Here is a 25,898-nt window from a genome sequence, read left to right on the forward strand (position 1 = left end):
CCAAGCAGGTTTTTGGGAAGTGGGAGCAAACCATAGTACCTATGCAGGGAGAACATGCAAAGTCCACAAGGGGAGGGCCGGAAGTGAATGAAACCCGCAAACCTCAGAACTGTGAGGCGGACGTGCTAACCAATGCGCCACCGTGCTGCCTCGTACTTAATTCAGTACCAACGCCATTGCTTGGTTAGATGATAAATACATAGAATTAAAACTGTGAAAATTTAGTTTTGGGCATCACAGTGCCGCACTGGTTAGCAAGTCTGCCTCACAGTTAGGAGGGTGCGGGTTTGATTCCACCTCCGGCCTTCCCTGTGTGGAGTTTACACGTTCTCCCCCTGCCTGCGTGGAGTTTCTCCGGGCACTCCGGTTTCCTCCCACATCCCAAAAACATGCTTGGTAGTCCTATTGAGCACTCCAAATAGCCCCTAGGTGTGAGTGCGAGTACGGATGGTTGTTGGTCTCTGTGTGCCCTGCGATTGGCTGGCAACCGGTTCAGGGTGTCCCCTGCCTACTGCCCGATGACTGCTGGGATAGGCTCCAGCACACCGCGACCCCCGTGGTTGACAAGCGGTATAGAAAATGAATGGAATATTCCATTTTAGATGATCTGGAAGATATTCCAGTCTATACAGGTCGGTCTGAATTATAGCTTCTCGTTCGTATCATCTGTCTGCTTCTTCAGATCAACTGTAGTCATGTGGCCCATTTATCATTCATTATGTTTAATCAACAGTTTACATTTGGTACATTCCAGTGAACCTTATTGAGAGTTTGACCCTGATGCTTCTGTTTTGCATAATGTCATCAAGATACAATCAGTGCTGCAGAAAATTTATAATTCCAAAGGGTCAAATAAAGCAGATGACGTATCAGGTACAGAAGTCACTACTCAGAATTGTTGATGCAACTCTCATTCTTTTTTTAAATGAAGAAACATACAACATTTTCAATAAAAGTAGCCATATTTGTTTAAGTGTGAACATATTGCTAATAAATAGTCGTTGCAATAATGGATGAATAATTGTGAGTACAATGTCTTACTGCCGATATTTATGTTTGAAGTACTGTAGTTGCGCCTACGGCATTTTGGCACAAAAAGAACGTTGAACAAGTTTGACGATCGACAAACGCATCTGTGTTCTACTTCACTTGGACACCGGATTAAAAATAACACGAAGGTGTAACGTAACTGTGTTGCGATCCTCTGAAAGTAAAAACACGACCATGCGTTTTTTCCAAAGAAAAAAGTATTTTCCGTCAAGGAAAACCCCAGAGTTGTGACACCACATTGTAGAAATAACCTACTATTGCACCGTAAAACCACAGTGATGCTTTCACTTGCTGCGTCATACATTTGTGCCTAGAGTATTCCAACATCCGAGTGAGCCTGAACGCAACATTCGCTGTTGACGCTATCCGTGTGACGTCATCACGATTAGCCGTAAGTGAAAGCGTGCGCGCGCTGCACCGAGAGGAAAAGAGTCGCACGCGTGATGTGTAGGACGAGAGGTGGCTAGCTGGTCAATATTGAGCCTCGGTAAGAGTAGCCAGACGAATGATTATATCATTTCGCTGACTTTTCTTTGTTTTCATCACTAATACAATTGGTTGCTGTCACCTGCTTAGACGACTCGACGCCCTGGACCGCAACAAAATGCCAAATATCAAAATATTCAGCGGTAGCTCTCACCCAGACTTGTCTCAAAAAATAGCCGACCGCCTTGGTCTGGAGCTGGGGAAGGTGGTCACCAAGAAATTTAGCAACCAAGAAACATGGTGAGTAGATCGTCCCTGTTTCTTAATTTGACAACAACCCAAATCTCTCGGTAACTGAGCCGATGTAGCCTAGCTAACGTTTATATCACGTAGAAATGACCGCGCATGTGTCGATTGGAGCTTTGTTTATTCGGCTATCCAGCTACAACGTGTGCTTGAGCATTTATTCGATATTCTTGATACCCGGTTTAAGGTCCATGTACTTGTCGTCCTCACCAGTAAGCCAATTCAGAGCACCGGTAGACGAGTGTCTTACTAGTTTTACGTTACTTGGGCCTACTAGTGCAACTGAAAAATGTATATCAATAAAATGCTCTTATGGCTTATCCTTGTTATTCGGTTTAAGGTCCATGTACACTTTTAGCAACTGCGCTCTAGGTAACTGCATGATACTGAAATTCAATATATGTGTAACACTGCACTTGTAATATGAATAACACGTGCAGTTTTGCCCCCTTAGTTACAAGTAGTTACCCAAATTGTGTGCAGAAATATAATTTAAAAACAATACGAGTAAGAGATATTTTACTCATGCTTTCAATTGTGTTAGTGAAGACAAACTATTCGCTTATTAAGCCGGATATAAAGCAAACGGTTTTCCATTCAGAAGAGTTGGACCCTCTCCAGTTTAAAGCCACACGTGACGGTTGCCTATTGTTTATTCTGTCTGCTGCCACAGTGTGTTTGCTAAGCACTCTGCTGCTAAGTGATGTTTGTCTTGTCACCTCTATCACACACACACACACACACACATACAGCGTGGAGATAGGCGAGAGTGTACGAGGAGAGGACGTCTACATCGTCCAAAGCGGCTGCGGCGAAATCAATGACAACTTGATGGAGCTGCTCATCATGATCAACGCCTGCAAGATTGCCTCTGCCTCCAGAGTTACTGCCGTCATCCCTTGCTTTCCGTACGCCCGCCAGGACAAGAAGGACAAGGTGGGGGTGAGGGACATCTGTCTAATTTTCTCTGTCATGCTGTTTGCCATCCGACGCCATGACGAGAAGCCTTTGGCCATGTCCATGCGCTCACGGCTGCTTTTCGGTTTGTTTAGGTTTGTTTGCTGCAATCTTTTTTTCATCTGCTTTAGTTGCGAGCATGTTTTATATTGCACAGCCCATTGCTTGTGAACATGCACAGTTTCATGTTACCCGTTGAATGATCTGTTTTGATTGTATAACGTATTAACATGAACATTATACGGAGTGTCCCCAAAATGTTTTTATGTTTTGCAGTCTAAGTCTATCCAGCCAATTCTTGCCAAAATTATTTAAAGATTGAATCAGATTTATAAAGTTTAATGTTAGTTAAACGTTTTCTGTCTTTTGTATGTCCGAACATACTTGCAAATATCGCACTAATATCGATATTGCAATATCTAACGCGTATCGCATGTTTTTCATATACATAGTGAAGTCCTGCCATTGTGATTTTTTTATTCTAAAACTAATGAAAACAAAACACCCCCTTCCATGTCCAAACAAAGCATTCTCAAAAAATAAAAAGTAATATACCTGCTGTAAGAGCTCTTTTAAACTGAATTTTAAATAAATAAAAAAAAGTCAAAATAAATAATTGTAATGCAAAATCCAAACTATCAGAACTATGGTTGGTATTTACTCTTAACAGTTTAGGAAGAGTGTGAATTTTCAGTGTTTGAATTTAGCATTTTCACGGCCTCAGTGGTTGTCCATTGCTATAAGTGAAGTGCTTGTTTCAGCTCCAGCTGTTGTAAAGTGCACTATATAAATCAAACTGCATTCTATATTTTGTATGTTCGTGATTTTTGCCCATAACTGAAGTTATGGTCGTCTAAGCAATTTTCATCCAGATAATTGAATCGATGCTATGCAAAGATCACACATTGTGGAAGGGGAAGTGTGATGACATTCTAAGTTCTCAGTTCATTGCCTATTTTTAGCTCAAAGTCGTGCTTGGCAGTGGTCCTTTTGCTCGTGACGTAAATGAACGGATCTGTTTTCATTGCAGAGCCGTGCTCCCATATCCGCCAAGTTGGTGGCCAACATGCTGTCCGTATCCGGTGCCGACCACATCATCACCATGGACCTGCACGCCTCGCAAATACAGGTAAACATTTGCACATCGTACCGAGGGCTTGGGTCTTTACCAGTCTGTGTATTCATCCTTCTTGGTTTGATTACTTTTGAATACAGATGGTCTTGATAGTTTGATATGCTGATGAAGTGTTTTTGTCTTGCAGGGATTCTTCGACATCCCAGTTGACAACCTCTATGCAGAGCCCGCTGTGTTAAAGTGGATTAAAGAAAACATACCCGAGTGGAAAAACTGCACCATTGTCTCACCGGATGCCGGAGGAGCAAAGAGGTGAGCTAAGGCCATTTGCATTCGAGTTTTGTACTTTTTGCTTCTGTAATTTCGACCTGAGGAAAAAGATCTGGCTGTTTCCTTTTGCTCCTTAGTTGTAACTGGGCTACTTTCCCTTCCCTCCGCAGGGTCACCTCCATCGCTGACCGGTTAAATGTGGACTTTGCTCTCATTCATAAAGAGCGGAAAAAGGCAAATGAGGTCGATCGGATGGTTCTCGTCGGCGACGTGACCGCTCGAGTTGCCATCCTCGTCGATGACATGGCAGACACCTGCGGGACCGTCTGCCATGCTGCCGACAAGTAGGCTAAAATTCATCTTGGTTTAAGACCACCTATTGAAAGCCGCTTGAGCATTTATTCAGTTCTCTTGTTAGCCAGCTTACGGTCGATGTACAGGTACGCTCTTTGTCCGCACTAAAAGGACAATTCAGTGCACTAGTAGAATGACTAGGGCAGTAGTAAAGGACAAAGACATTTGTAGTAAGTAGGGCCTCAACTAACAGAAATCTTTCAAATGATAATCTGTCCATTTTTTTTTTTTTTTCTCAATGCATCCCCTTGATGCAATGATTTCAACAAACATGATGGTGTTTCTTATGTCAGCCAATCATGAGGTGCTTCCTCTGCAGAACATAACAGCGGAATTTGGTTTGGAAAAAAAATACCTCGTTCAATGATTCAAGTCCAAGAAGGGTGAATTGTTTTTTTCTTTTGGGCGTTTTAGGTTGATATCTGCTGGTGCCACCAAAGTGTATGCCATCCTGACCCACGGCATCTTCTCTGGGCCTGCCATTTCTCGCATCAATAATGCCTGCTTTGAAGCAGTTGTGGTCACCAATACGATACCCCAGGAGGAGAAAATGAGGCATTGTCCCAAAATACAGGTGAGCGCGACTTGTCAGTGGTTGTCTCGCTTTTTTTTCTGTCAAATACGCCTTTGGAAGAAGTACAAATGAAAGTGCCGATATTTGTTCATCTATGCTCTGTAGTGCTTGTTTTCATTAACGTCTCAGGAGAGCAGATGTTGTTAATCTTCCATTTCCACAGCTGTAGAATATCAGAAAAAGTTTCAATGTTTTCACCTTCCAGGTTATCGACATCTCCATGATCCTCGCGGAGGCCATTCGGAGAACCCACAATGGCGAGTCGGTGTCGTACCTATTCAGCCACGTACCCTTGTAACGGCGTCTACTTTCAGACCAGTATCAAAAGAGGCATATCCTGAAAACACAACCAATAGAGAAGTTCCCTTCCATTGGGGATGAAAAGAACTATCATGTCTGTTACAGTACACACATCCCACCCCCGCACCAAATAGACCATATTTATTGAGCTTGGATGAAACCGTCTGACCGGAGAAGGCCATCACATGTAAGGTTGGGTTTGGCTTTTATGGTGGTAAAATATGAAAACGTTGAAGGGGTTCTACAAGGCGCAATATGTGCTGGGGTGTTTTTTTGTTTCGTTTTGTTTTCCCCTCTTTTCTCCACCCTTTTGAGATGCACCATTTGAGTGGGGTTTGGCCACCGAGGTGGTCTTTTGAAGCTGTGACTCTGCAGGTAGAAATGGACATGTGCATCTCAAGAGAGATTGGACTCTCATGGAAATGACATTTTTCAGTTGTTCAATTCAAAAAGTGAAAGAGTACATTACATGGCGTGAATTGTTTCTCTTTTTTACAGCTACAGAAAACTCCAAATAGATTCTCGAAAAAAACAATATTACACAAGACTATCTAAATAATTTTCAATAGACATGAGGATGGCCTTATGCAATGTATTTTCCTGTGAGGTAAATCAGTTTATATACAAATCAGTGATGAATTTGGCATTTTGAGTTGAGCTACTGAAATGAACTTTTCTATAGTATTCTAATTTATGGATATATACACACACACCTGTACATTAAGTACTCCCGCTTTCTTTCCCTCTATATTGGGGGGGATTTTATATTTTAATTCCAAAGTATGCCCTTTACATTTTGAGTAGGTGCCATTTATTCAGGTACGTTTTTAATAAAACTGAATAGAATTGACGGGTTTTTTTCTTTTGCCATTTATGAAAGCATGTGCCATATGGTCACAAAAACCAAAAGAATCATCTGAGTAGTTTGTCCAATATTAAATGTGGTCATTTGTTTTGCTTTCCCATAATAAATGGATTATGTATTTAATTTACTGCAATGATTTTACTCCAAATGCCATCCATTTGTGAACATTTCTTTATCGCTTGTTCTATTTTCAATAACAAAATTTGTCCTGATTTCCACAGTCATTCATGTCCACATGTTTAGTTACATTTTAAATAAAAACAATAGTGGATATTAATCTTTGCACAGAGTCCTTGTTTTGATACAATTTCAAATACCAAACTCATTGCTTCACTGTCAAGGAAATTTAGTAAACTTCTAACACGAATACAACCAGTTTGGTTTAATAGCAGATGTATAATTTAATAATGACTCACTAGAAAAATCACCCAACCGCGTCAACGTCTCCAAACCACTATAAAAATCACAATTACGGCGCGCCCATCAGTTTGATTGACAGAAATAACCGACCAATCCCTGACGATATGACGTGGTAACCGACCTATGGTTATTCTTAGAGGGGCGGGACTATAAATGCGAAGTGCACCGCGTCTTGTTAAGTATCCTAGGCTTACAAGATTTCCGGATCACGGGTAAGCACTTGTTTAGAAATTATACATACCGTGGAGTAAAACATTCTATCATTATATGGGTCTTGCAATGTAATGACCGTGTTCCGTGGCTTTTTTTGAGTGGAAATAGAAAAGTCAATGATGCTGCCATTGTGGCATATCTGCTCTGCTTTTGCTGTATCGTGACAATTTTTAGATTCAAGTTTTAATGTTAATGGATTTTTTTTCCCTTGCATTATTATTATTATTGTTATTTCTACCCTGGCTGTTCAGGATCAGGGTGAGGCACTATAAATTGATTTGTGATGTCATCATTCATCTGAAGGATGGCAGAACGTCCCAAGCCTGTACAAGATGAAGAGCGCCTGAGGGACTCAAAGACACGTTTCCATAGCTACCTCCATGGTGGGACCTCAAGCTTGCTGTCCACCCTTATTGTTTTCCCCGTTTACAAGACTGTTTTCCGCCAGCAAATCCACAACATCCAGGTTCACCGGGCTGTAAAGCAGCTCCACAAAGAAGGCTTTGTCAAGCTCTACAGGGGGGTGACCCCACCATTACTGATGAGGACACTCAGTGGTACGCTACTCTTTGGACTGCAGGATACCTTCCTCCGCCTGCTCTCCTTGCCCTCCCTCAGTGTCATTCCTTCCTCTCTACAACCTGCTGTGGCGGGGCTTGGCGTAGGAACAGTGGAGGCGCTGGTCTTTACACCTTTTGAGCGTGTTCAGAATGTCCTGCAGAGTGGCCACAACGACCGTCGCCTCCCGACGTTAAAGAGTGTTCTTGTTAAGCTGAAGGCGCAAAAGCTGGCTTCAGGCTACTACCGGGCCTTCCTGCCCATCACGGTTCGCAACGCCCTCGGCAGCTCACTTTACTTTGGTTTGAAGGGGCCCTTGAGTAATGCTGTAGCGGGGCAGGGGCTTTCTCCATTAGCATCTTCCTTCATTTCTGGAACTGTTACTTCCATGGCAATCAGCCTGAGCCTGTACCCGCTGTCTGTGCTGATAGCCAACATGCAGGTGGAGGTGCAGACAGAGGTGAAAGGGGTAACAGCCTGCTGGAGGATCCTGTGGAACTCCAGGCAGAAAAGTGTCCTATTACTATATCGAGGCGGTGCCCTAGTTATTCTCAGATCGTGTATCACCTGGGGAATCACCACGGCCATTTATGACAGGCAGCAAAAACGCTCAGGCTGAGCGTGTGTAGCAAATAGAAAGTCAGGACATCCTACGATGCAGTTTCTGGATTTATCCAAGCTAAAAGCATTGCCCAAAGTCATCCTTTGACAAAATATCCAATACAAAATATTTGACTAATACAATATAGCTAATGTACATAGAATGTCTTCTCTCTATAGTAATGCGGTATATCGATGACACTTTTTGTTATTATTGTAGTTCAGAAAAATGAAAAACACGACAAAACTGTATGTGAAATTTCAGGTAGAATACACCAAGACCTAGAAAGACTTAATTCAATCGCTAAACCTTGGAATATAAATGTTAACCTGTTCAATTCTTTGTATACAAGTTGTGCTTTTCAAGGAGGCCAACATAAAAACAAGATTAAACTTCAAGGATGTCCACTTCAATGCCTTTCAGTGACTCTTCCAGTCTGTTTAGCCCCGTTGAAACCTGATGGTCACACTAAACTTAAAACAGTACGATGGAGAGGCAATTTAGATGGCAATTTTAACTGAATAGTTAAAATGATGGTTCCTCAACTAAATAGTTGGATTTATCCACTGAAATGTTTCAAGAATATAACATTTTAAAATGTTGAACGGCATTTTAGGTTCATCTGAAAGTTGGATATCCCCAACTTTGTGAGTAGTGTTTGTGTTTCAATAATAGAGCAGTAAGTCAACAATCATTTAAAAACAAAAAAAAACAAGAAGCCAAATTCTATTTACGCAATTCATTCCGTGTTTACTTTCACGTTGCAGGTTGGGCAAATATTTAGTGGACTGGAAATAGATGTGCTGGTGACTGGTGCATTTATATACTACTCAGGAATCAGAACACCGGTTTACTATCCTGTTTGTATTTTGGAGACAAACACACAAAAGGGACAGATTCATGTTCAATGTGCAACGTTGAGGTTGTAGATGTTAAAATGGATTAAAATAATGGGTGATTCCAACCAAGCAGTTGTTGTCATTGAATGACGCTTAAAACTGACTCAACCAATTCCAAACACTTAATTGTTCTCATTAAATGAGATTATATATAGTGTGTGTGCGTGTGTTTCTAATCCAAAAAATATAATTATGCTCATATTGGGGTTTCTGTTTTACATATCTGTATGCCATGACACATTTTGTCCTCTAGATGGTGGTATCCACACATTCATTTTCTGACCCGCCTATCCCTCACAAAGGGTCACACGGGCGGACGTGAGTTTATCCCAACTGTCACAGGGCGGTAACACTTTGAACCGGTTACAGGGCACCCATAGGGGACAATTTGGAGTGGTCAATCGGCCTACCACACATGTTTTATAACAATAAATAACCACTAAGATGTTCCTCCCAGCAACATCTGAAGTTCATTAAGTTCCTTGCCATTCCTCAGATTGTTCAATCTTCCTTACAAGTCCAGGCAGGAGCAAAGAATTGCACTATTGCAACGCTGGAACGGGAAGCCGTGCCCATTGCTCGAGGGTCCGCCTTTTAATATTGACATCATGTGCTTGTGAGCTTTGGCAGCCAATAGGAGTCAGTGGCATAGTTGTGATTTTTTTTTCTTTTTTTTTTCTTTTCTTTGCACAACACATTGGGGCGTGTTGCCTCTACTTAACAATCTGTTTGCTTAACTCGATTCCCGCAGACTATTCCTACCTGCAGAACACATCGGGAACACTACACGTATCCATAACAGGTAAAATTCTCTCTATGTCGAGCTGGATGTGCAGGAAATGTTATTAGTCAAACTTGACTTGTTCTTATAGCTGCACATTATGCTTTAGTTTAACTAAATCCAGAAGTTTTTTTTAATGATACCTGCCATTAACGGGTCGCGAATTTCCCACTGCGCCACAATGCATCGATCGCCACTTCTGATTTGAATTTGCAACCTTCACTTTGTTTGATGTAGTGTATTTGTACACACAGTACACGTTAGGAAATGTGTTTTGATTCTTGTGCTCGGAAGAGTTACGTAACTTCAGGGTTGAGTTCAGCGCAGGCATTTTAATGGGTCTGGCATTAGTACCTGTATGGGCATGAAGTGCAGACCACACCCTTTGTGGCAAACACACATCATTAGATTGGTTTTACCTGGCTACGATTAAGCAATATACCAATTGTTCATTATACACATTTAATTTTCGATTGTCTTTGCTTTTGAAAAAGCTTGCAGAATGTGCGACCCAAAGGTCAAAACCGAAGTGAAGCAGTTTGATAAAACCAAACTGCGCAAGACTGAACCCGAAGTGAAGAAATCACTTCCAACCCAAAAGGGTAAGTGGGGCTTCTTTTTTTTTTTTTTTTTTTTTGCACAATACATCCCATTTATCAGTTATCAGCAGAGCGACACTTCCTCGGCGACAGTTAATAGCACATGTAGACTTTGGATCGAATGTCAACTGTTGGTACACGCCCAATGAGAAAGAGGAACGCTTCCTGTTCACTTTTTATTCTCATGTTCATTATGTGCCTCAGCCTAAGCCACGCCAAACTATTGTATTCATAATGAGCATTGATTTGCATGTTGCTTGTAAAGAACGACATACTCATACATTGCATTTTAACAACTGCTTAAACTTTATGCGACAGATTTTCTTTTCTTTTGCGTGGTATGTTTAAGTGTAAATAAATCTTGTTCAATACACTGTTTATTTGTCTGTATACTGATATTTGGGAAGTATTTTTTAATATGATATTATGTTAAAAACCATTTTATAAAATCTTTACAATTCAATATACAACACCTCATAATGACAACAGGAAATGTTGGATTTTTTTGCAATTTAATTGAAAACGGGGGAACAAATGAAAATGTTCATAAATATTATCCACATTTTCTCAATGTGCAGTGCTTCCATCCACCTTTTATCAGAAGTTAGTTTCATTTATTTACTTTTTTTATGATAGTTTTTTTTTTTATACTGAAGGCCTGGAACACCTCAGGCAGTTTTGCTCATTCAGCTCATCAGGCTGGATAGGGAACGTCAGTGCACAGATAAAGACTTATGAAAGCAAAAAATTGAAATTGAAAGAAAAAAACTGAATTAATGGAGTACCGAATGTTTAAAAAATGATAACTGATATTTGTTCAGCCATGATCTTTCAGGGTTTATTTGAATTGAACTCAACTGGATGTGGATCCTGTCAGTATAGTATAATGTCATCAATTCAATTTCTGATCCTTTCGTTTTATTACTTTTTAGAGATTGAAGAGGAAAAGAAATTAAACGAAGAGGAACGTAAGTGACACACCATCTCTTGAGGCTTGACTTATTTTGCCCTTCTCTTAGAGTTTTTTTTTTTTTAATAGAAATGAACAAGGCATATTTTTGAGTTTTGAATGTTTTGCTCTGTAGTTTTAAGATTTTAACTTGTGCCTGACCGACTAATGAGACGATGAATTTAATTGGCCGATATTGAAAATACAATATATAAATATTTTTTCTTGTTTCTCTCTTTGTTGTAAAGTATTATGAAACCGCCAAATATTTGGTCTGTTATTCATATTGTTATTGTAAATATTAATGGTCCAAATAAGAAGATATTTCAGTTTTTCTTTTTAAATAATCATCCGGTTACTCAGAACTGGCAATGGCCACAAATAATCCACATCGGTCAGGTTTTAATTTTAATGTTAACATGTAGAGTGTTCTGCCAAACAACTCTTGTCTGAGTAATGCCATTTAGAGAATATTGTGGAAAATGGCACTAAGGTGATTTTTCTGACAGCTCGGATCAGTGTCAGCACTGGCCTGTTTTGTTTCCATTTAATATCCCACAGCGTCACGAAAACCACCATCTTCAATAAAAAATTGCAAAACTAATATGCAATGAATTAGTGTTCTTGACGACAAAGGATAATTTGGTTTGAAACTAATTGCTCAAAAAGACCTAATAGTTTGTCGGCGCACCAATTTACACAATACATAAGACAATCATTTGCTTTTTAAACAGCTACCCGAATGATCAATGACGAAGTAGTGAGATTTAACACCAAGAAGCTGCGGAAGACCACAACGGCCGAGAAGACCATACTGCCGACAAAGGACGGTAGGTGGTAACTTTGGAGTACAATTCAATCTTAGGTCCAAGCCATCAGCAGTACAATATCATGAATTCTTTCTTTGTCTCCCTTTTTTGTTTCCAGTCATTGAAAACGAAAAGAAATTAAATGAAGAGGAACGTAAGTGAATCACCCCTTCCATAAGCTTGGCTTCTTCCTCACTTCTAAATATGATCTCTTTCCATCTCCTGTTTTTGTTGCCAACATGAATTCATCAAATATAATGTCTGTACTTCCTTAAAGTCAGGTATAATGTATTCCATTGCCCTTATTTTAGAATGTAACTTAGAAATGAACAGAATAAGATAAGTTTACTTTAATGCAAAAAAAGAATGTTCAAGGAAAATGAATCCTGAACCTTTTTTATAGTTTTAAAACTAATAGCGCAAAAGCACCTCATAATTTGTAGACGCTCCAATTTACACAATAACCCAATCATTTCGTGACTTTTTGAACAGCTAACCGAATGGTCAACGACGAAGTGGAAAGATTTAACACAAACAAGCTGCGGAAGACTGTAACTACTGAGAAGACCACACTTCCGACTAAAGATGGTAGGTGCTAACTTTGGAGTACAATTTCATCCCAAGTCATCGGGAATGCAACAGCTCTAAGTAGGGACATCTGTAAATACACACCCAATGCAAAAGAATAATTCTTCCAGTCCCCTTATCGTTACAAAGCAGTGTAGTGTAGCTTCAATTGTTGGATAGATGTCCACAAGTTTTTCCACACTATAGACTAGGAAGCTGTCCAGCCCCCACGGTAGCAAAGCACGCTCATACCATTATGGTCCCTCCACCATGCTTTTCAGTTAGCTTAAAGAGGAAGTCAACCCAAGAATTTTCTTTTTAATATGTTCCGCGCAGCCCAACTAGTCGAAACCAAGTGTTCTGATTAATGTTTCCTTTGTGGGTTATAAATTAAACAGGCATAATCCCCCCGTTTTTAGCCATCTCAGAGGGTGGCCATTTTTCCACTTGCTAAAAATGACATCACAGTTGCCTGGTCTCTGGTGGCGACCAATCACGGTCCACCAGTTTTCTGAAGCTGAGCCATGGTTGGTTAAGACTTGATACCTGGCAACTGTGATGTCATTTCCAGCAAGTGGTAAAATGGCCGCCCCTTGGAAACACACAAATATACCTTGTACAGTGAACAGTGTTTATACAGAATACTGCGGACTTTATGGGCCTGTCAGTATTTGATCAATTATTTGATTCTGTTTGCTTCCCATTTGATATTTTTTCAGAGATTGAAGAGGAAAAGAAATTAAACCAAAAAGAACGTAAGTGACCCAGTCCTCGAGCATGATTTAGTCAAAAACTATTACTTTTTTTTTTTCTCAAAGAATTTAAGAAGAAAGTTTGTTGTTTAGCATTTAAAATGACATAATAATTGTATGCTATTTTGCAAAAGTATCAAATGTATATTTGCAAATAGTGCCATTTAGAAAATGTTAGGGGAAAAAGCAAGGGATCATTTACTTTTTAAACAGCTACCCGAATGGTTAACGACGAAGTGGCGAGATTTAACACGAACAAGCTGCGGAAGACCTCAACAGAGGAGAAGAATTTCCTTCCGACTAAAGCGGGTAGGTTATCAATTTTGAGTACAATTCCCATGTCACAGTCGTTAGCAGTGTAACAACCGCCACCAATTTTTAATAGCCCTGCAGAGTTTGGATAAGGGGAGCCTCGTTGTACTTAACTTTATCATTAATTTGAATAATACAACAAATGACTTTGTCCTGTCAGTATTGCATCATCAAATCTTTGTTTTGCTGTCTTTTTTCTTTATTTTTTTTATCTTTTGTAGACATTGAGGCAGAAAAGAAAATGACAAAAGGTGGATGTAAATGAATCACCCCTTCCTCAAGCTTGGCTTCTTCTACCCCCTCATCTACATGATCCCGTCCTATCTCCTGCCTCCATGTGCCAACATGAGTTGATTAATAAAAAGATATTTCTGTATTAGTGCCTTCAAGTCATTCCATGTATTATATTAACTTTTTTTTTTTTTTTTTTTTTTTTTTTATATATACAATGCACCGGTAGTATAGAAATGAACAGAATAAAGCAAGTTCCATTTTGCAGTTTAAGAACAATTTTAATGTTACCATTAATGCTTTGCTGAGAATATACATTTTATCCTTTTTTTTTTTTTAACAATTTACCTCCCTTGCCTACTTGCTTTAAATTGAATACAGTCATGACAAGCCAAATTGTAGGTGTGGTAACAGGAAACTTAATTTTTTGAAAAAAAAAAAAACAAGAGAATTTGCAAGTATATAATGAGTTATGAACTATTCCTTTGATAAAATGCATACTTTCTTAGTATAGGATTAATTGTGCATTGTCTACCTTATTAGAAATGTTAATGTTTGTCAAGCACCAATTTACTCAATAAAGATGAACAACAGTTCAAGATTTCTTTTTTTATTATTACTGTAGTGCAATCAAGTCAACTCTCAAATTCAGAACTGATCCAAACGTGCCGTAGGGATTGGATTTCCTGCAGCTGTCATCCATCTATGCATTGATAAAAAAGGCATTGTTTTTCAACACAAAGGAAGATAGATGCACTGCCAGTAATACATGCAAAATCCGTGCAGTATGAATACATTTTTAGAAAGCCCGATGACTTGAGTGGATTCCCTTGAGATGGGGCCAGCTGTGATTTTTCTACAACAGGCTTGCACAAACATGTTGACAGAGCAGCAACTATTTGAAAGTAGAGATACAGATAAGGACTGTATTGTACACCAGCTGGCAAAAATGAGTTGTAAATAGCGTCAAAATAAATAAAATAATGCAGCAAATCTGCGTTCAAAGCATATTTATTTTAAATGATCACCTTTATTACATATATGCCGTAGGCTGAAACTAACTCATGCCAACCCAGGTTGAATACAAATAAATTAACTGCCTTTTTAATGTTTGCCTAATTAGTTTGAAATAATTGAGGGAAGTGGTAGAGGTTTCTTAATACACATACAATAGGAGTAGCAATAGGTTAATGATTTTTTTCTTCACTATCCTGCAGCGATTGTAGTGCGAGAATAAACCAGAATTGTGGCAGGACAAGTGACTGCATGCTTCATACTCATACTTCATGCTCTGAACTGCCGCTGTCATGACGGACTAGCAGGGGACCCCAGTAGAATTCCTCCAAACGTACATGGCGACATGGTAGACAGTGCTGGGAAATTAATGCTTCTTAAACATGTGCATTCATCTATGCTGACTTGCCCAGATATATTTAGGGGGGGGGGGCTTTTAACGCGGTTCATGCCCCTCTATCCTTTTATATGCCCGGGTGGAGCCAGCGCCATTAGGCCTGCGACACCGATTTGCCTCTACACACATTTGTTTGGTTGTATTTTAGTTGACAAATACCTAAAATAAGACAAATAAACTTTCACAAATACACAGTCCTCAATTGGAATGACTACAGTTGCAATTATTTGTATATGTATTGGAAAGGCCGCGACCCCCGTGGGGACAAGCAGTACAGAAAATGGATAGATGGATGTATTGGATATCATTTCTATACAAATGAAAGGCTTTAAAGTCCATTACCAATCCAATGTATCTTTTGTCACTGCAGTCGTGGAACTTCTCTGACATGACTCGTAAAATACGATGGGTGTTTTTGCTGTGACACAACTTGTCCCATAATTTAATTCATCCACTAAAACATATTTTGATATAATTCAGTGTTTTTTTGACAGCGTAAATAATTCAGTTTTTTTTTTTTGTGTTTTTTTTTTTGTCTTTTTTTTTTTGGGAGCGAGTGTTTCATTGAGCAATATCGATTTACTGCTACATAAGTAAAGAAAGTTTTCATCTCAATCGTGGAACCATAGAACATTTCTAAAACTGAAGTAGACAGCGTCATCTCGCGGCTGTAAGACAACAGCCTATTCACCGTTACTGCGTCCCTCCAATAGGGGGCGCCCGGAAACAACGAAAGAACTCTCAGGGGGAGAGGCTCTGTATGCTAACGAAAGTCCGCCAACAAGCTAGTTAGCGAGGAGCGATATGACTTAGAACCAGTGAAGCCTCGCTGGCATTACAACATGGACATGAAATGAGAGCAAGCGAGGTTTTTACGCGACCGTTATAATTTACGAAGACCCTCAGCGGCTCGGGACTCACTGGCTCATTCATGCGGTCTCTTGTGTTCCGGGGAGTTGTTTGAGCTCGGAGTGGCGGCCGCCAGGCAATCGTCACGGCTCGCAAGGACAACACGGAACACTCACCGGTACGGTTGTTTTGCTCGTAGCATATGCTAACCCTGTTAACGTCAACCAGCGTACTAGCAGGTTCATGAGCTAGTTATTATTCTGTTACTTCGCTGCAGCAATGATGCCGCATTATACAGCATTTTTTTGTTGCGCGTTGTGTCTCGAAAATATGAACCAGTAAAAGGAGTTGCTGAGTATGAACGGCTTGTTCCACATGGCTCGTTTGAAGAGCGTTCGTCATCCATGTATGTTCTGATCAAATTTGTTGTATGTGAAACCGACAAGAGAGGAGACAAAGCAAGTATTCCTTTATTCTTTCAGTAAATAGTCGGCCAGCCTTTTATTTATGGTCATGCTAATGTGAGTGCAACTCCCACCAGAGGAGGATGGTGGTTCCCGAAAGCGCCAGGCCGGTCCACCAGCCTGACGATGGTAGTCCCCCTGGCCTCACGGAGGGCTCCAAGCTTGGGTGCGAGGGGGAAGTGGAGGGAACTCAAGACCTTGCAGATGTGGAGCTGGAGGAGGTTCGAAAGTTGCAAGAACTAGTTCATAGACTGGAGGTCCAGAATGAGACGCTGCGCAACAGGGGAAGCAAGAACATCATCAAGCGAGGAGCTAACAGCGAGAGCAATATCAAAGAGAGTTTCAATTGTGCAGAGGGGAACAGAGACTTTGAGCTGTCACCCCCGCCGGAAAGCTTCAGCAGCAGCGGCGACGACATGTCCCCATTACCAGGTGCCAACAGGCTGGAGGACGAAGAGAATGAAGATGCTGCCGAGGATGTCGGCTCATGCGGTGGCTTCCTCACGTTGACCTGTAGCGGTGGGCCAAGACAGGGCCAAAGCCAGACCGGGCCGGACAGCCCCTCGCAAGATAGTTATGAGAGCGAGACTTTGGCAGAAAGCGATCCAGGAATGGAGCAATCGGCTTTGGATGAGGTGGACGTTTTTGATCTGGAAGAGGAGTGTGCCCAAGTTGAAGATGAGGACAGTTGGTATGTTTTCTCAACTACACTACACAGCCCCGTTAGTGATTGAACAATATGCGCAAAATGCACATCAGTGCTGCTTTAATGTCACATTTCATCATTGATCGTAATCCAAAAGTCTTTATGCTAAGACAAGTCACATGGGCAGTTTTAGTTGGACCCTTGCAACTGAGATTCTTCCCATAGGGCAAGTGACTATTGTCTAATTTGGCTACTTTGAATTTGACATACATTTGAGACATACACAAATGAGCAACACCTCAAGCCAGCTTTGACATTTATAAACAAAGGAAGGAAAGGTGGTGGGAGAGATTTCAGAAACAGTATAGGAGACGTGAATTCCGGAGGCTGTTAGTGCTCACTTAAACATAGTTAACACTAAAAAGGAAAACGGATAACAGAAATGCCCAGACATCGTACTTGTCAGACAGGTTTTCTGGAGGGTTTTGAAACACCTATTTACAGAACTGAAAATTGATACGGTAACTAATACAAAATAAGACGCCACCTAACCAATAAGCCATAGCCAGAGCAACTGTAATGATGTCTAACCCCGACCCCACTCTGATAGTCAACAACAAAGCACAAGTGTCATAGAAAATGAATGGATAGATACTATACAATGAAATACAAATGAATTCAATGGATAAATCATGATTTATGAGTTTTATGAGTTTTTTTTTTAAATGAGTTTTGTAAAGTAAGAAAAGTTTTTATTGAAACGTGCTTTTAACAACTCAAAATGTTGTGGTTTAACATATTAGACAGTGACAATATATTTATAAAAAGGTTTGCTTTTGTAAGGTTAAAAAAAGAAAAGTGTACTTGAAGGAGTGGCCTCCAAAACTTTAACGTGTCATATCCTATTGACATATTTCGTACTGCCAACGTTGACTGTGTGCTTTCATTTGTTTTGACTGTGTCATCTTTTCATTTGCTAATTCTTGTCTTCCACTTTGAATGTACATCATATCATTTACCAAAGCAGCAATAGAACAGAAAAAAATGCTCAAAAGCAGCCAATTTAGCTGCTTAAGAGCCAGCCAGCCCGTTCCCGCCTTATTTCATCATTAGCCATACCATATGTGCTTTGGAGGTGCATCATAACCAAAAGAGCCAGTAATCCCGGTAGGAACATAATCTGAGCTGGCTTGGCCTGGCCGCTGCCGCGTGGATAAACTGCTTTGAGTGGGATTGCGCAGCATGTGACACAGGGCCCCAACTGTGACCGGATTGCAACTGGGACCGAAACTCTGGCGCGAAAGAGGGCTGGCTGTCCGATCTCCGGGGAATGCGGGGGGCCAATCGTCACACAGGACGAGTTGAAGTCACAGTTGGCTGTGCAGAATAACGTCATTATTAAAATGACAACACATATGCTATGTACTTGGATGAGACGTAGTGCGTTTTTGCAAACCACAACTCGAACCAGAGATGATCATGCGCAAATTCCGCAGTTTCGAGTGCACAAACAGACCACCAAAGGGAGAAGCCGCGGGATATGCGACCTGAATATTTCTTCTTGTGTTGTTGCTCATTCCGCTGGGAATCGTTCGCCTTTGTGTTTGTCCGATGGGAAGATGATTTGTGGTCAAATCTGGTTCTGAACCAGTTGGTCCACGTCCTTTGTGTACACACCTCAAAAGATCGGCCCGTGAGAGCGTCACTTGAAAGCTTCTGGCTGTTTGTCTTCATTGTGAAAACCCTGCACCTGTGACAGCATAAAGAAAATAATGCATACAAACACATAACCTCTCAGGAGGTTGCTTAAACATGGCTTCCTTTTGAGGTAATTTTTTTTCATCAACACCCAGGCCTCGATTAGACATCCTTGTTATCTTATTTGAATGCAAGGTATTTTTTTTCTGAACATTTATCCTCCCTTACATTTTCTCCAAGCTATGAAAATACAACTGTGTAACTGGCATTCCGTTTTTGTTTTTTTTGCCCTGTTTGAAATGCCCGCCACACACCACTGCTGCACTGAGTATTGTCCCACCTCTATTCCCAACTCCTTTATTTTGCTCTGATGGGTTTTCTTTGTTGTAAACAGGTTATATGTGTTGCCGAAAAAACAAGTTTCGGACGCAGGTTCCGAGTCTCCCTTGAAGTGGTGTCGGCAAGTTTTGGACCACCCCAGTCCAGAGACGGAGAAGGCATGCCGAACCCTAATCAACCGTTTGGACCAGAGTACGTCTTTCACTTGTTACATTTGAAGACATTTTGAGCGGGGAAAAACATCCTGATGTATTGTTATGTGAAATTGCCTCCTCTTAAAACGTCTCATCCAAAACACTCCTTTCATTATTTTCGCTTTGTGCAGCTTCTACTTTCAGCTCTCTGCAGAGCCCAAACAAAACAGCTATTCATCGCAGAGCAAAGTGACTCCAAAAGTTATGCACTGGGTTGGGTCACTCATTTAGGGCCAACTTTCCTTTTGAAATGGTAGGAATAGAAGTCAAACTGCATGTTTTGGCAAAGCATAGATGCTATTTAGGCGTCAGCAGTAACGCTGACACAGTCTCAAATTCTACTGCGTCACTTTACTGTTCTATATTTCACATATAGTGGGAGGAAAAGTGGGGATGTGAAAGTATGTCACCTCAATAGATATCTCATTCTTAAAAAATGCTTTTGGGGAAAAAAATGAAATTGTAAACAGTCTTTCAGATGAATTCAAGTGTGGAGGTTTACCATTTTCTTTCTGCATCTTTTGTGACTTTAAACCCCTCGCGTAACCTCCAAGTTATCCATTGCACATTGTCCCACCTTAACTTTTCTTTCTGTCCTCCACAATATGTCATTCAATCTGTGGTTTCCCGTTGCCCCACAGCATCCCGCTGGAGGAACATGTACAGCAGCCCTTCGACAGAGGCAGGCCCGGCAGGCTCAGGCCCGATTTCTCCTGGGTACCACAAATCAACTAACAAATCTCTACTAACCTGTGGCAGCTCAGGTATGGCATGACATTAACACGCTGTGCTCCCCATGTTCTCAACAACACTACCAGCGGGACTGATGTCAGTTTTTTTTTTTTTTTGCTGGGAAGTGGGTCACTTGTCATGTGTGCACTAATGTGTCAATAATTGGTCCACTCCAGGGCTTTTTGCATGTTTTACTGGGTCGGCTATAAATCACATGTACTAGAAATTTAGGGCTAACTAGTGGGACATCAAATGTCCGTCGGTACAATTCCAATTTTTAAAACGTTAACTAGCTATCCAGGGAGTTTCTAAAGTAACATTTTTACCTCAAAGACCTAATGACGATGAGGAATCGGCTCTCAGATGTACCTCATCAACTGTCACACATATGAACCGGCAAATTCTAGGCTAAATTGCAAATACAAATGAAACAGTGAGAACATGTGACGGTGCCGAGAGCAGCTAACATTAGCAGTACACATCTTCACTCACCGCTTTGTCATGACAAACGACACCAGCCGATGAGATTGAAATGCACAACAGACAACTCTTTAGGCGAGAGTCCTCAAACAGGTCTGTTGGCAAGAGGAACAAAAACAGGAAGTAGAAAAGTGTACAACATAATGGAATAGCTGCCAATAGTTGCAGCTTGTAAAAACAAAAACCATTGTCACTTACATTTTGAGGTTATTATTGTAGCTGGCAAAACAGTCTACAGTCCCACTCTAAATGAAAATTAAAATACTATAAACTGTAGATTTCTGTCCCGATGATGATGATAGGATTTCATTCGAGCCAGAATACTCTAGAGGAGGTGGTTAGCAAGTATGTGTGATTTATACTTTGGTGGGTGTTTCAACATGAATGAAATGTACTTCAATTCTGTCTTGATTTGATGGGTGTTACATTTGCTCTCCTGATTTTCCTGACATTTTCTCTCATGTTGCTAATTTTGTTGTCAAAGCCTATAAGTGTTTTTGCATGGCTTATCCGCGACAATCACAAACTTGTGATCAGGCAGCTTTTTCCTGGGTTGACTCATATGTCAAATCAGATTCCTCTAGTTTTGCATTCCCTACAAATACATTAGCTCTATACTAGGTACTTGTCAGGAAACAAACATCCAATCAATGTTTGTTGTATTGCCTTTTGTTTTAACTAAAAGGCTTCCAAAACATTCTTGTTGTCTTATTGTTATTGGCCATCAAGTAAAATGAACCGCATCCATCAGCTTCCGTCATGAGTAGTTTGACAATATGAAAGGCACGCGCTCTTTTGCGATCTGTTCAACTCGCGCAAGGCTGATTATGTGCTAATTGTGAAAATGCCTCATCAGTTGGAGCATTAAGGCTTTAATGGTACTAAACCTTCATAATCTTCACAGACTGAAACACCTGTTGTTTTTCTTAGTTTTCAAAATTGACATCAGTTTCTGATGTCATCCACGTTCTGTCCCAGGAAAGCTGTGATTTGTGCAGATCCGTTTTTCTCCATCGCAAAATTGTTGCCATTATATAGGCCAACATTAATTGCACACACTCTCATTTACGTCAGCAAGTAAAAAAGGTAATGATATAATGGATATCATATTGACATACACAAGGGCTTTCCTGGGGATCACAAGCCAAACGTGTCTTTAGCTGACTAAATCCAACATGTTTGTTTTCATACTTGACAATCTGACAGGTGTCTCGGGTGTGCCCTCGGCCCTGAGCTCTCAGTCTTCCATAGACAGCGAGCTCAGTACTTCAGATGACTCCATCTCCATGGGTTATAAGCTGCAGGATCTCACTGATGTCCAGATCATGGCTCGTCTACAAGAAGAGAGTGAGTAGAGACTTGAGCCTGTCTCGACAATACTTTTGCGAAGAGATAATCTAACAAAATACACGCATTTGTGCTATTTACATGGCCATGAGGGGGAAAAGGCAGAAAACTCCAGCACTGCAGTTTGGCGCAGCTTATGTTAGAATATTGTTTTCTAAATGCTAAATCTAATTATTCAAGATGTCTATTTTTGATATCAGGTCTGAGGCAGGATTACGCTTCCAGTTCAGCGTCTGCATCGCGTCGCAGCTCGACAACGTCCCTTCAATCCCTTCGCCGGGGCGGCACCTACAGCGACCAGGAATTTGACAACTACAGCCTGGACGACGAAGACGATGAATTCAGTCCTATGCCCCAGCAACGCCACCGCTTCACCCCCTCGCCCTTGGGCTCACCTCGATGTTTGTCTCCCTCAACCTCCAACCACGGTCAGGAGCACAGCAGCAGACTCGGGGCCCCTCGCACAAGAACCCCCAGACGTTCCCTTCAAGGCCCCAGTGCAGAGCTTCTTAAATTTGCCAAGAGTGAGGGTATGTCAAAAGAAATTGTTTAGTTTCTTGAAGCTTATATTTGGATGTGTGTGACGTCATTTGAGTCAAGGTGATGACGTCCAAGAGTTGTCGCTTCATGTGTCGTCGACCTGTGGTTCCAGAAGAGTTGAGGCACAGCATGCCTAACCTGGCCCCCCGCACCAGCCTACGTTCCCTGGAGGCAGTCAGAAACAGCCGCAGCATGGAGGCTAACCTCCAGAGCTCTGGCAACCGCATGTCTCACCTGACTCCCTCCCCCTCCTCAGGTAACCCCCACCCTTTTTTTCCCTGGACACTTTGTCATATTGAATGTCGTACAAGCTATGCCTCAGCACGCCTGCTTCCATTCCACCACCCTGCTGCCACTTCCAACTCTTGTTTCAGTTATTGGAATTAGGATACTAACGATGGACTGTCCATGTGTTGTTATCAGAGGAAAAAAAGATAAGCAACAAGTCTCAGTCTTATCTGAGAGCTGTGAAAGCAATGTACTATATTACTCTATTGACCTTAGATACCACCACGCTTTACTTAAAGTTCCCTAAAGTAGGTGTCATCCATGGGTTCCAGGTTGCAAGTACCACATGAAATTATTTTATATACAGAATAGAGTTCGCAAAGTACAACCACAATTGATGGCATCCAAAACGTAGAGCCTCAAGATACAATTTGATAAAGCTCTAGTACTGAAAAGCATTTGATGTTGCAAGGCTCCTTAATCTTGCATCTTTGTTATATGCCTCGAATAACATCCCTTATCTGACGATGTCACTTCCCTTGCTTATCAAACCTGTTGTTCCCGCCATGTCAAAACTATTTTGTGCCACAGACGTTCCCCTGTCCTCAGTCTTCACTTCCGTATCGACCCACCATTGACAAACACTTGTTTCTTGTTTACTGAAGGTATGGCAGGTAGTCGCCTGCGCAGCAACGGCCAGTCTCCTCTTTCTCTGCGGGCTCCAGTTAAAGCTGTCACCCCCGTGGGATCAATGGCATCTCGTCAGCCTTCCAGAGGTCTGCCTGTGATCCAAGCACCCCCTGCTTCGGGGGCTCGCCGAGCTCAGCAGGCTGGCTCTGCTAATGCCGGAGCCTACATACCAGGCAGAGCCTCCGCTGGCGCCGGGCGGACCGCTATCGGCCGAGGACATTCTGTGTCCACCAGAAGTAAACTATCACAGCCAGCCAGAAGGTTAGCACTATAAAGTACAATACTACTTCAATTGAAACATCTGTTCTATGATGGTGCTTCACATCCAAGTTGTTCAAGTCAAGTCAAGTTTATTTCTAAATCACAAGCAGTCTCAAAGGGCTTCACATAGACAAACAATTGACAATTATTCTCAAAGCATCCCCTGATCTTGAGCTCCCAGTTGTTCTGATTTTAAACAATGTTTTCCGGAAGAAAATTCTTTGGGGGGTGGATTAATTAGCTCCAGACTTGAGCTGTCGCCATCATAAAACCTATAACCTGACAAATGTTTTTAGTGAAGTCATACGAGTACTAAGAAAAGCTATCCATCCATCCATCCATCCATCCATCCATCCATTTTCTGAACCGCTTAGTCCCCACGGGGGTCGCGGGCGTGCTGGAGCCTATCCAACTGTCATCGGGCAGTAGGCAGGGGACACCCTGAACTGGTTGCCAACAAATCGCAGGGCACACAGAGACAAACAACCATTCACACTCGCACTCACACCTAGGGACAATTTGGAGTGCTCAATCCGCCTATCAAGCATTCCACTGTATGATAACATAAAAGTTAAAACTACCCAGCCTTTGAAGACAGCTGACAGAAGTAATGAAAACGCCAATGTCTTTATCGTCACCTAGTGGCATTTTATAGACATTGCTGGACTTAATATATGCGTCATGACTTGAAGCTTGTATTAATGGTCATTTTATTACAGTTGCTCATGTTCATGCCATAGTAAGTCAGTTCCTGTTCTGTTCTTATCACACTGACCACTTTGCTGATACTGGTTGTCTTCTGTGTGCAAAACACATTTGCTGCATGATCTGAAGTATCACGAGGGAAGTCTCGTTACATGATGACTGTCTGACGTCAATGCCAATTCCAGAATATTTTGGTTGAACTCAAAATTATGCAACTTGTGGGACATTTGACTTTTAAAATGTTGTCTCTTTGTTTTTGGCAGTGAATATGGGAAGGTTGTTATACTACTTCTGAAATGCAAAGTTCCCCCCCCCCCCTGTTTATGATGTCATCCCATGGTTGCACTTTTGACACTTGTCATAAAAAGTAGTTTGATGACCTTCCAACCTGTGAATAAAGGCAATAAAGAATTTTTGAATTTTACCAACAGGTCGTTGGGCATGGCGAAAATTTCTGATGAATCCTGGAAAGATGGCTGCTACTGAATTCTGATGCCCGACAAAGGTGTTTACTGCTGCAATCTTTGCTTGACCTTTTCTCAGTGACACCTTACCAAAAAAAAAAAAGTGTAGACTGGATGTCGTCAAGACTCGTTTGTCTCTTTATCCTGCATGAAGCATTGACAACAATACCCAGCATGGCTGTGTTGGCAAATAAAAAGGGCACACTCCTCCAAATGTTATATGGACAATCTCAAGAGCTTCCAGATTTGTTCGGGTCCATTTTACTTATTTTTCTATGGTAATTGTGAGAAACTGCTGTCATTTCCATTAATTGTAATTGCTTTTGATGTTATTGATATGAAGAAAAAAAAAAAAAAGGAAGCTCATTTTCTGTGTGAATTCCTACTAGATGTTGGCACTATGTAACGCATGCTTGGTAATCTTTTTTCTTTCCATTCTAATTGGTTATGTAACTGTTCTCTGACAATTTTGTCTGTTCTGTGTCGCACAATCTGAACATTTCTGAATGCTGGCATTGTTCACGTTGGGATTATCATCAGATTTCTGTTTAGATTGTAAACTGCACCACTATCACACTGCCCTCATTGATATTTAAAATAAGATATATATATATATATACATATATAGTTGGTGCCAAGATGCATTTGAGCTGCAACAACTTTTCTAAATCTAAATCTCTGGCCATAAAAACTACCATTACTGTAATGCATTTTTATTGCATATCCATTATGTGTAGTGTTTTGGAATCTACTGAAATTAAAATTGTTTATGCAATACAGGCCTCCTTGCATAAGGACAGCCTTCACTCTCTTGTAGAGAACTTTTGAAAATAAACTAGAAGAAAAATGTATAATAAAGCTTGGTCTAAAATGCAATGTGTGTGTGTGCTACTTCGTGTATTTGCATAACGCTAACATAGTTTTCACTCTTACTAGAGTTGCACAAACATAGCAGGACGTTGTCGTTTCCTGGGTGTGTGAC

At 41.1% G+C, this 25,898-nt stretch overlaps 4 protein-coding genes across 7 annotated transcripts; all 4 read left to right on the top strand.

Moving 5' to 3' along the window:
- The first annotated feature begins 1,380 nt into the window (after positions 1-1,380).
- prps1b (phosphoribosyl pyrophosphate synthetase 1B) lies at positions 1,381-6,454 on the top strand. Of its 2 annotated transcripts, none has more exons than XM_085905784.1 (8): positions 1,381-1,537; positions 1,627-1,776; positions 2,535-2,724; positions 3,770-3,868; positions 4,002-4,126; positions 4,255-4,428; positions 4,853-5,012; positions 5,218-6,454. In XM_085905784.1, the coding sequence occupies exons 2-8, from the start codon at positions 1,655-1,657 to the stop codon at positions 5,308-5,310; spliced, it is 963 nt and encodes a 320-aa protein (XP_085761910.1). In that variant the 5' UTR covers positions 1,381-1,537; positions 1,627-1,654; the 3' UTR covers positions 5,311-6,454. The 2 variants fall into 2 exon arrangements, with proteins under 2 accessions (XP_085761910.1, XP_085761911.1); XM_085905785.1 differs by having other exon boundaries at positions 2,535-2,718.
- Positions 6,455-6,777: 323 nt separating this feature from the next.
- On the top strand, positions 6,778-8,916 carry LOC147060660 (solute carrier family 25 member 53-like). Its single transcript, XM_085905769.1, has 2 exons — positions 6,778-6,809; positions 7,114-8,916. The coding sequence occupies exon 2, from the start codon at positions 7,115-7,117 to the stop codon at positions 7,985-7,987; it is 873 nt and encodes a 290-aa protein (XP_085761895.1). The 5' UTR covers positions 6,778-6,809; position 7,114; the 3' UTR covers positions 7,988-8,916.
- Positions 8,917-9,503: 587 nt separating this feature from the next.
- On the top strand, positions 9,504-14,013 carry tmsb1 (thymosin beta 1). Its single transcript, XM_085937014.1, has 9 exons — positions 9,504-9,670; positions 10,144-10,251; positions 11,181-11,216; positions 11,932-12,027; positions 12,125-12,160; positions 12,499-12,594; positions 13,293-13,328; positions 13,539-13,634; positions 13,859-14,013. Exons 2-9 carry the CDS (start codon positions 10,152-10,154, stop codon positions 13,900-13,902), a joined length of 540 nt encoding a protein of 179 aa, XP_085793140.1. The 5' UTR covers positions 9,504-9,670; positions 10,144-10,151; the 3' UTR covers positions 13,903-14,013.
- Positions 14,014-15,956: 1,943 nt separating this feature from the next.
- Positions 15,957-25,787, top strand: LOC147060662 (SLAIN motif-containing protein-like). 3 transcript variants are annotated; one of them, XM_085936982.1, is made up of 9 exons: positions 15,957-16,586; positions 16,670-17,283; positions 19,331-19,467; positions 20,111-20,233; positions 21,888-22,028; positions 22,229-22,558; positions 22,681-22,824; positions 23,462-23,747; positions 24,884-25,787. In XM_085936982.1, the coding sequence occupies exons 1-9, from the start codon at positions 16,533-16,535 to the stop codon at positions 24,936-24,938; spliced, it is 1,884 nt and encodes a 627-aa protein (XP_085793108.1). In that variant the 5' UTR covers positions 15,957-16,532; the 3' UTR covers positions 24,939-25,787. The 3 variants fall into 3 exon arrangements, with proteins under 3 accessions (XP_085793108.1, XP_085793126.1, XP_085793117.1); XM_085937000.1 differs by having other exon boundaries at positions 15,957-16,306; positions 16,611-17,283; XM_085936991.1 differs by having other exon boundaries at positions 15,957-16,306.
- Positions 25,788-25,898: the final 111 nt, after the last annotated feature.

Source organism: Syngnathus leptorhynchus, chromosome 2, assembly GCF_054491065.1.
Source record: "Syngnathus leptorhynchus isolate UIUO chromosome 2, UIUO_Slep, whole genome shotgun sequence".
Taxonomy (NCBI): Eukaryota; Metazoa; Chordata; class Actinopteri; order Syngnathiformes; family Syngnathidae; genus Syngnathus; species Syngnathus leptorhynchus.

What these genes read in the sequence shown, in the direction of transcription:
- prps1b (XM_085905784.1), top strand. Translation starts at nt 1,655, where the DNA reads ATGCCAAATATCAAAATATTCAGCGGTAGCTCTCACCCAGACTTGTCT. An exon ending in TGCACGCCTCGCAAATACAG is followed by an intron (nt 3,869 to 4,001) that starts GTAAACATTTGC and finishes TTTGTCTTGCAG; the next exon opens with GGATTCTTCGACATCCCAGT. An exon ending in GTCTGCCATGCTGCCGACAA is followed by an intron (nt 4,429 to 4,852) that starts GTAGGCTAAAAT and finishes TGGGCGTTTTAG; the next exon opens with GTTGATATCTGCTGGTGCCA.
- LOC147060660 (XM_085905769.1), top strand. Translation starts at nt 7,115, where the DNA reads ATGGCAGAACGTCCCAAGCCTGTACAAGATGAAGAGCGCCTGAGGGAC.
- tmsb1 (XM_085937014.1), top strand. Translation starts at nt 10,152, where the DNA reads ATGTGCGACCCAAAGGTCAAAACCGAAGTGAAGCAGTTTGATAAAACC. An exon ending in CATACTGCCGACAAAGGACG is followed by an intron (nt 12,028 to 12,124) that starts GTAGGTGGTAAC and finishes TTTTGTTTCCAG; the next exon opens with TCATTGAAAACGAAAAGAAA. An exon ending in CACACTTCCGACTAAAGATG is followed by an intron (nt 12,595 to 13,292) that starts GTAGGTGCTAAC and finishes ATATTTTTTCAG; the next exon opens with AGATTGAAGAGGAAAAGAAA.
- LOC147060662 (XM_085936982.1), top strand. Translation starts at nt 16,533, where the DNA reads ATGTATGTTCTGATCAAATTTGTTGTATGTGAAACCGACAAGAGAGGA. An exon ending in GTTGAAGATGAGGACAGTTG is followed by an intron (nt 17,284 to 19,330) that starts GTATGTTTTCTC and finishes TGTTGTAAACAG; the next exon opens with GTTATATGTGTTGCCGAAAA. An exon ending in AATCAACCGTTTGGACCAGA is followed by an intron (nt 19,468 to 20,110) that starts GTACGTCTTTCA and finishes GTTGCCCCACAG; the next exon opens with CATCCCGCTGGAGGAACATG.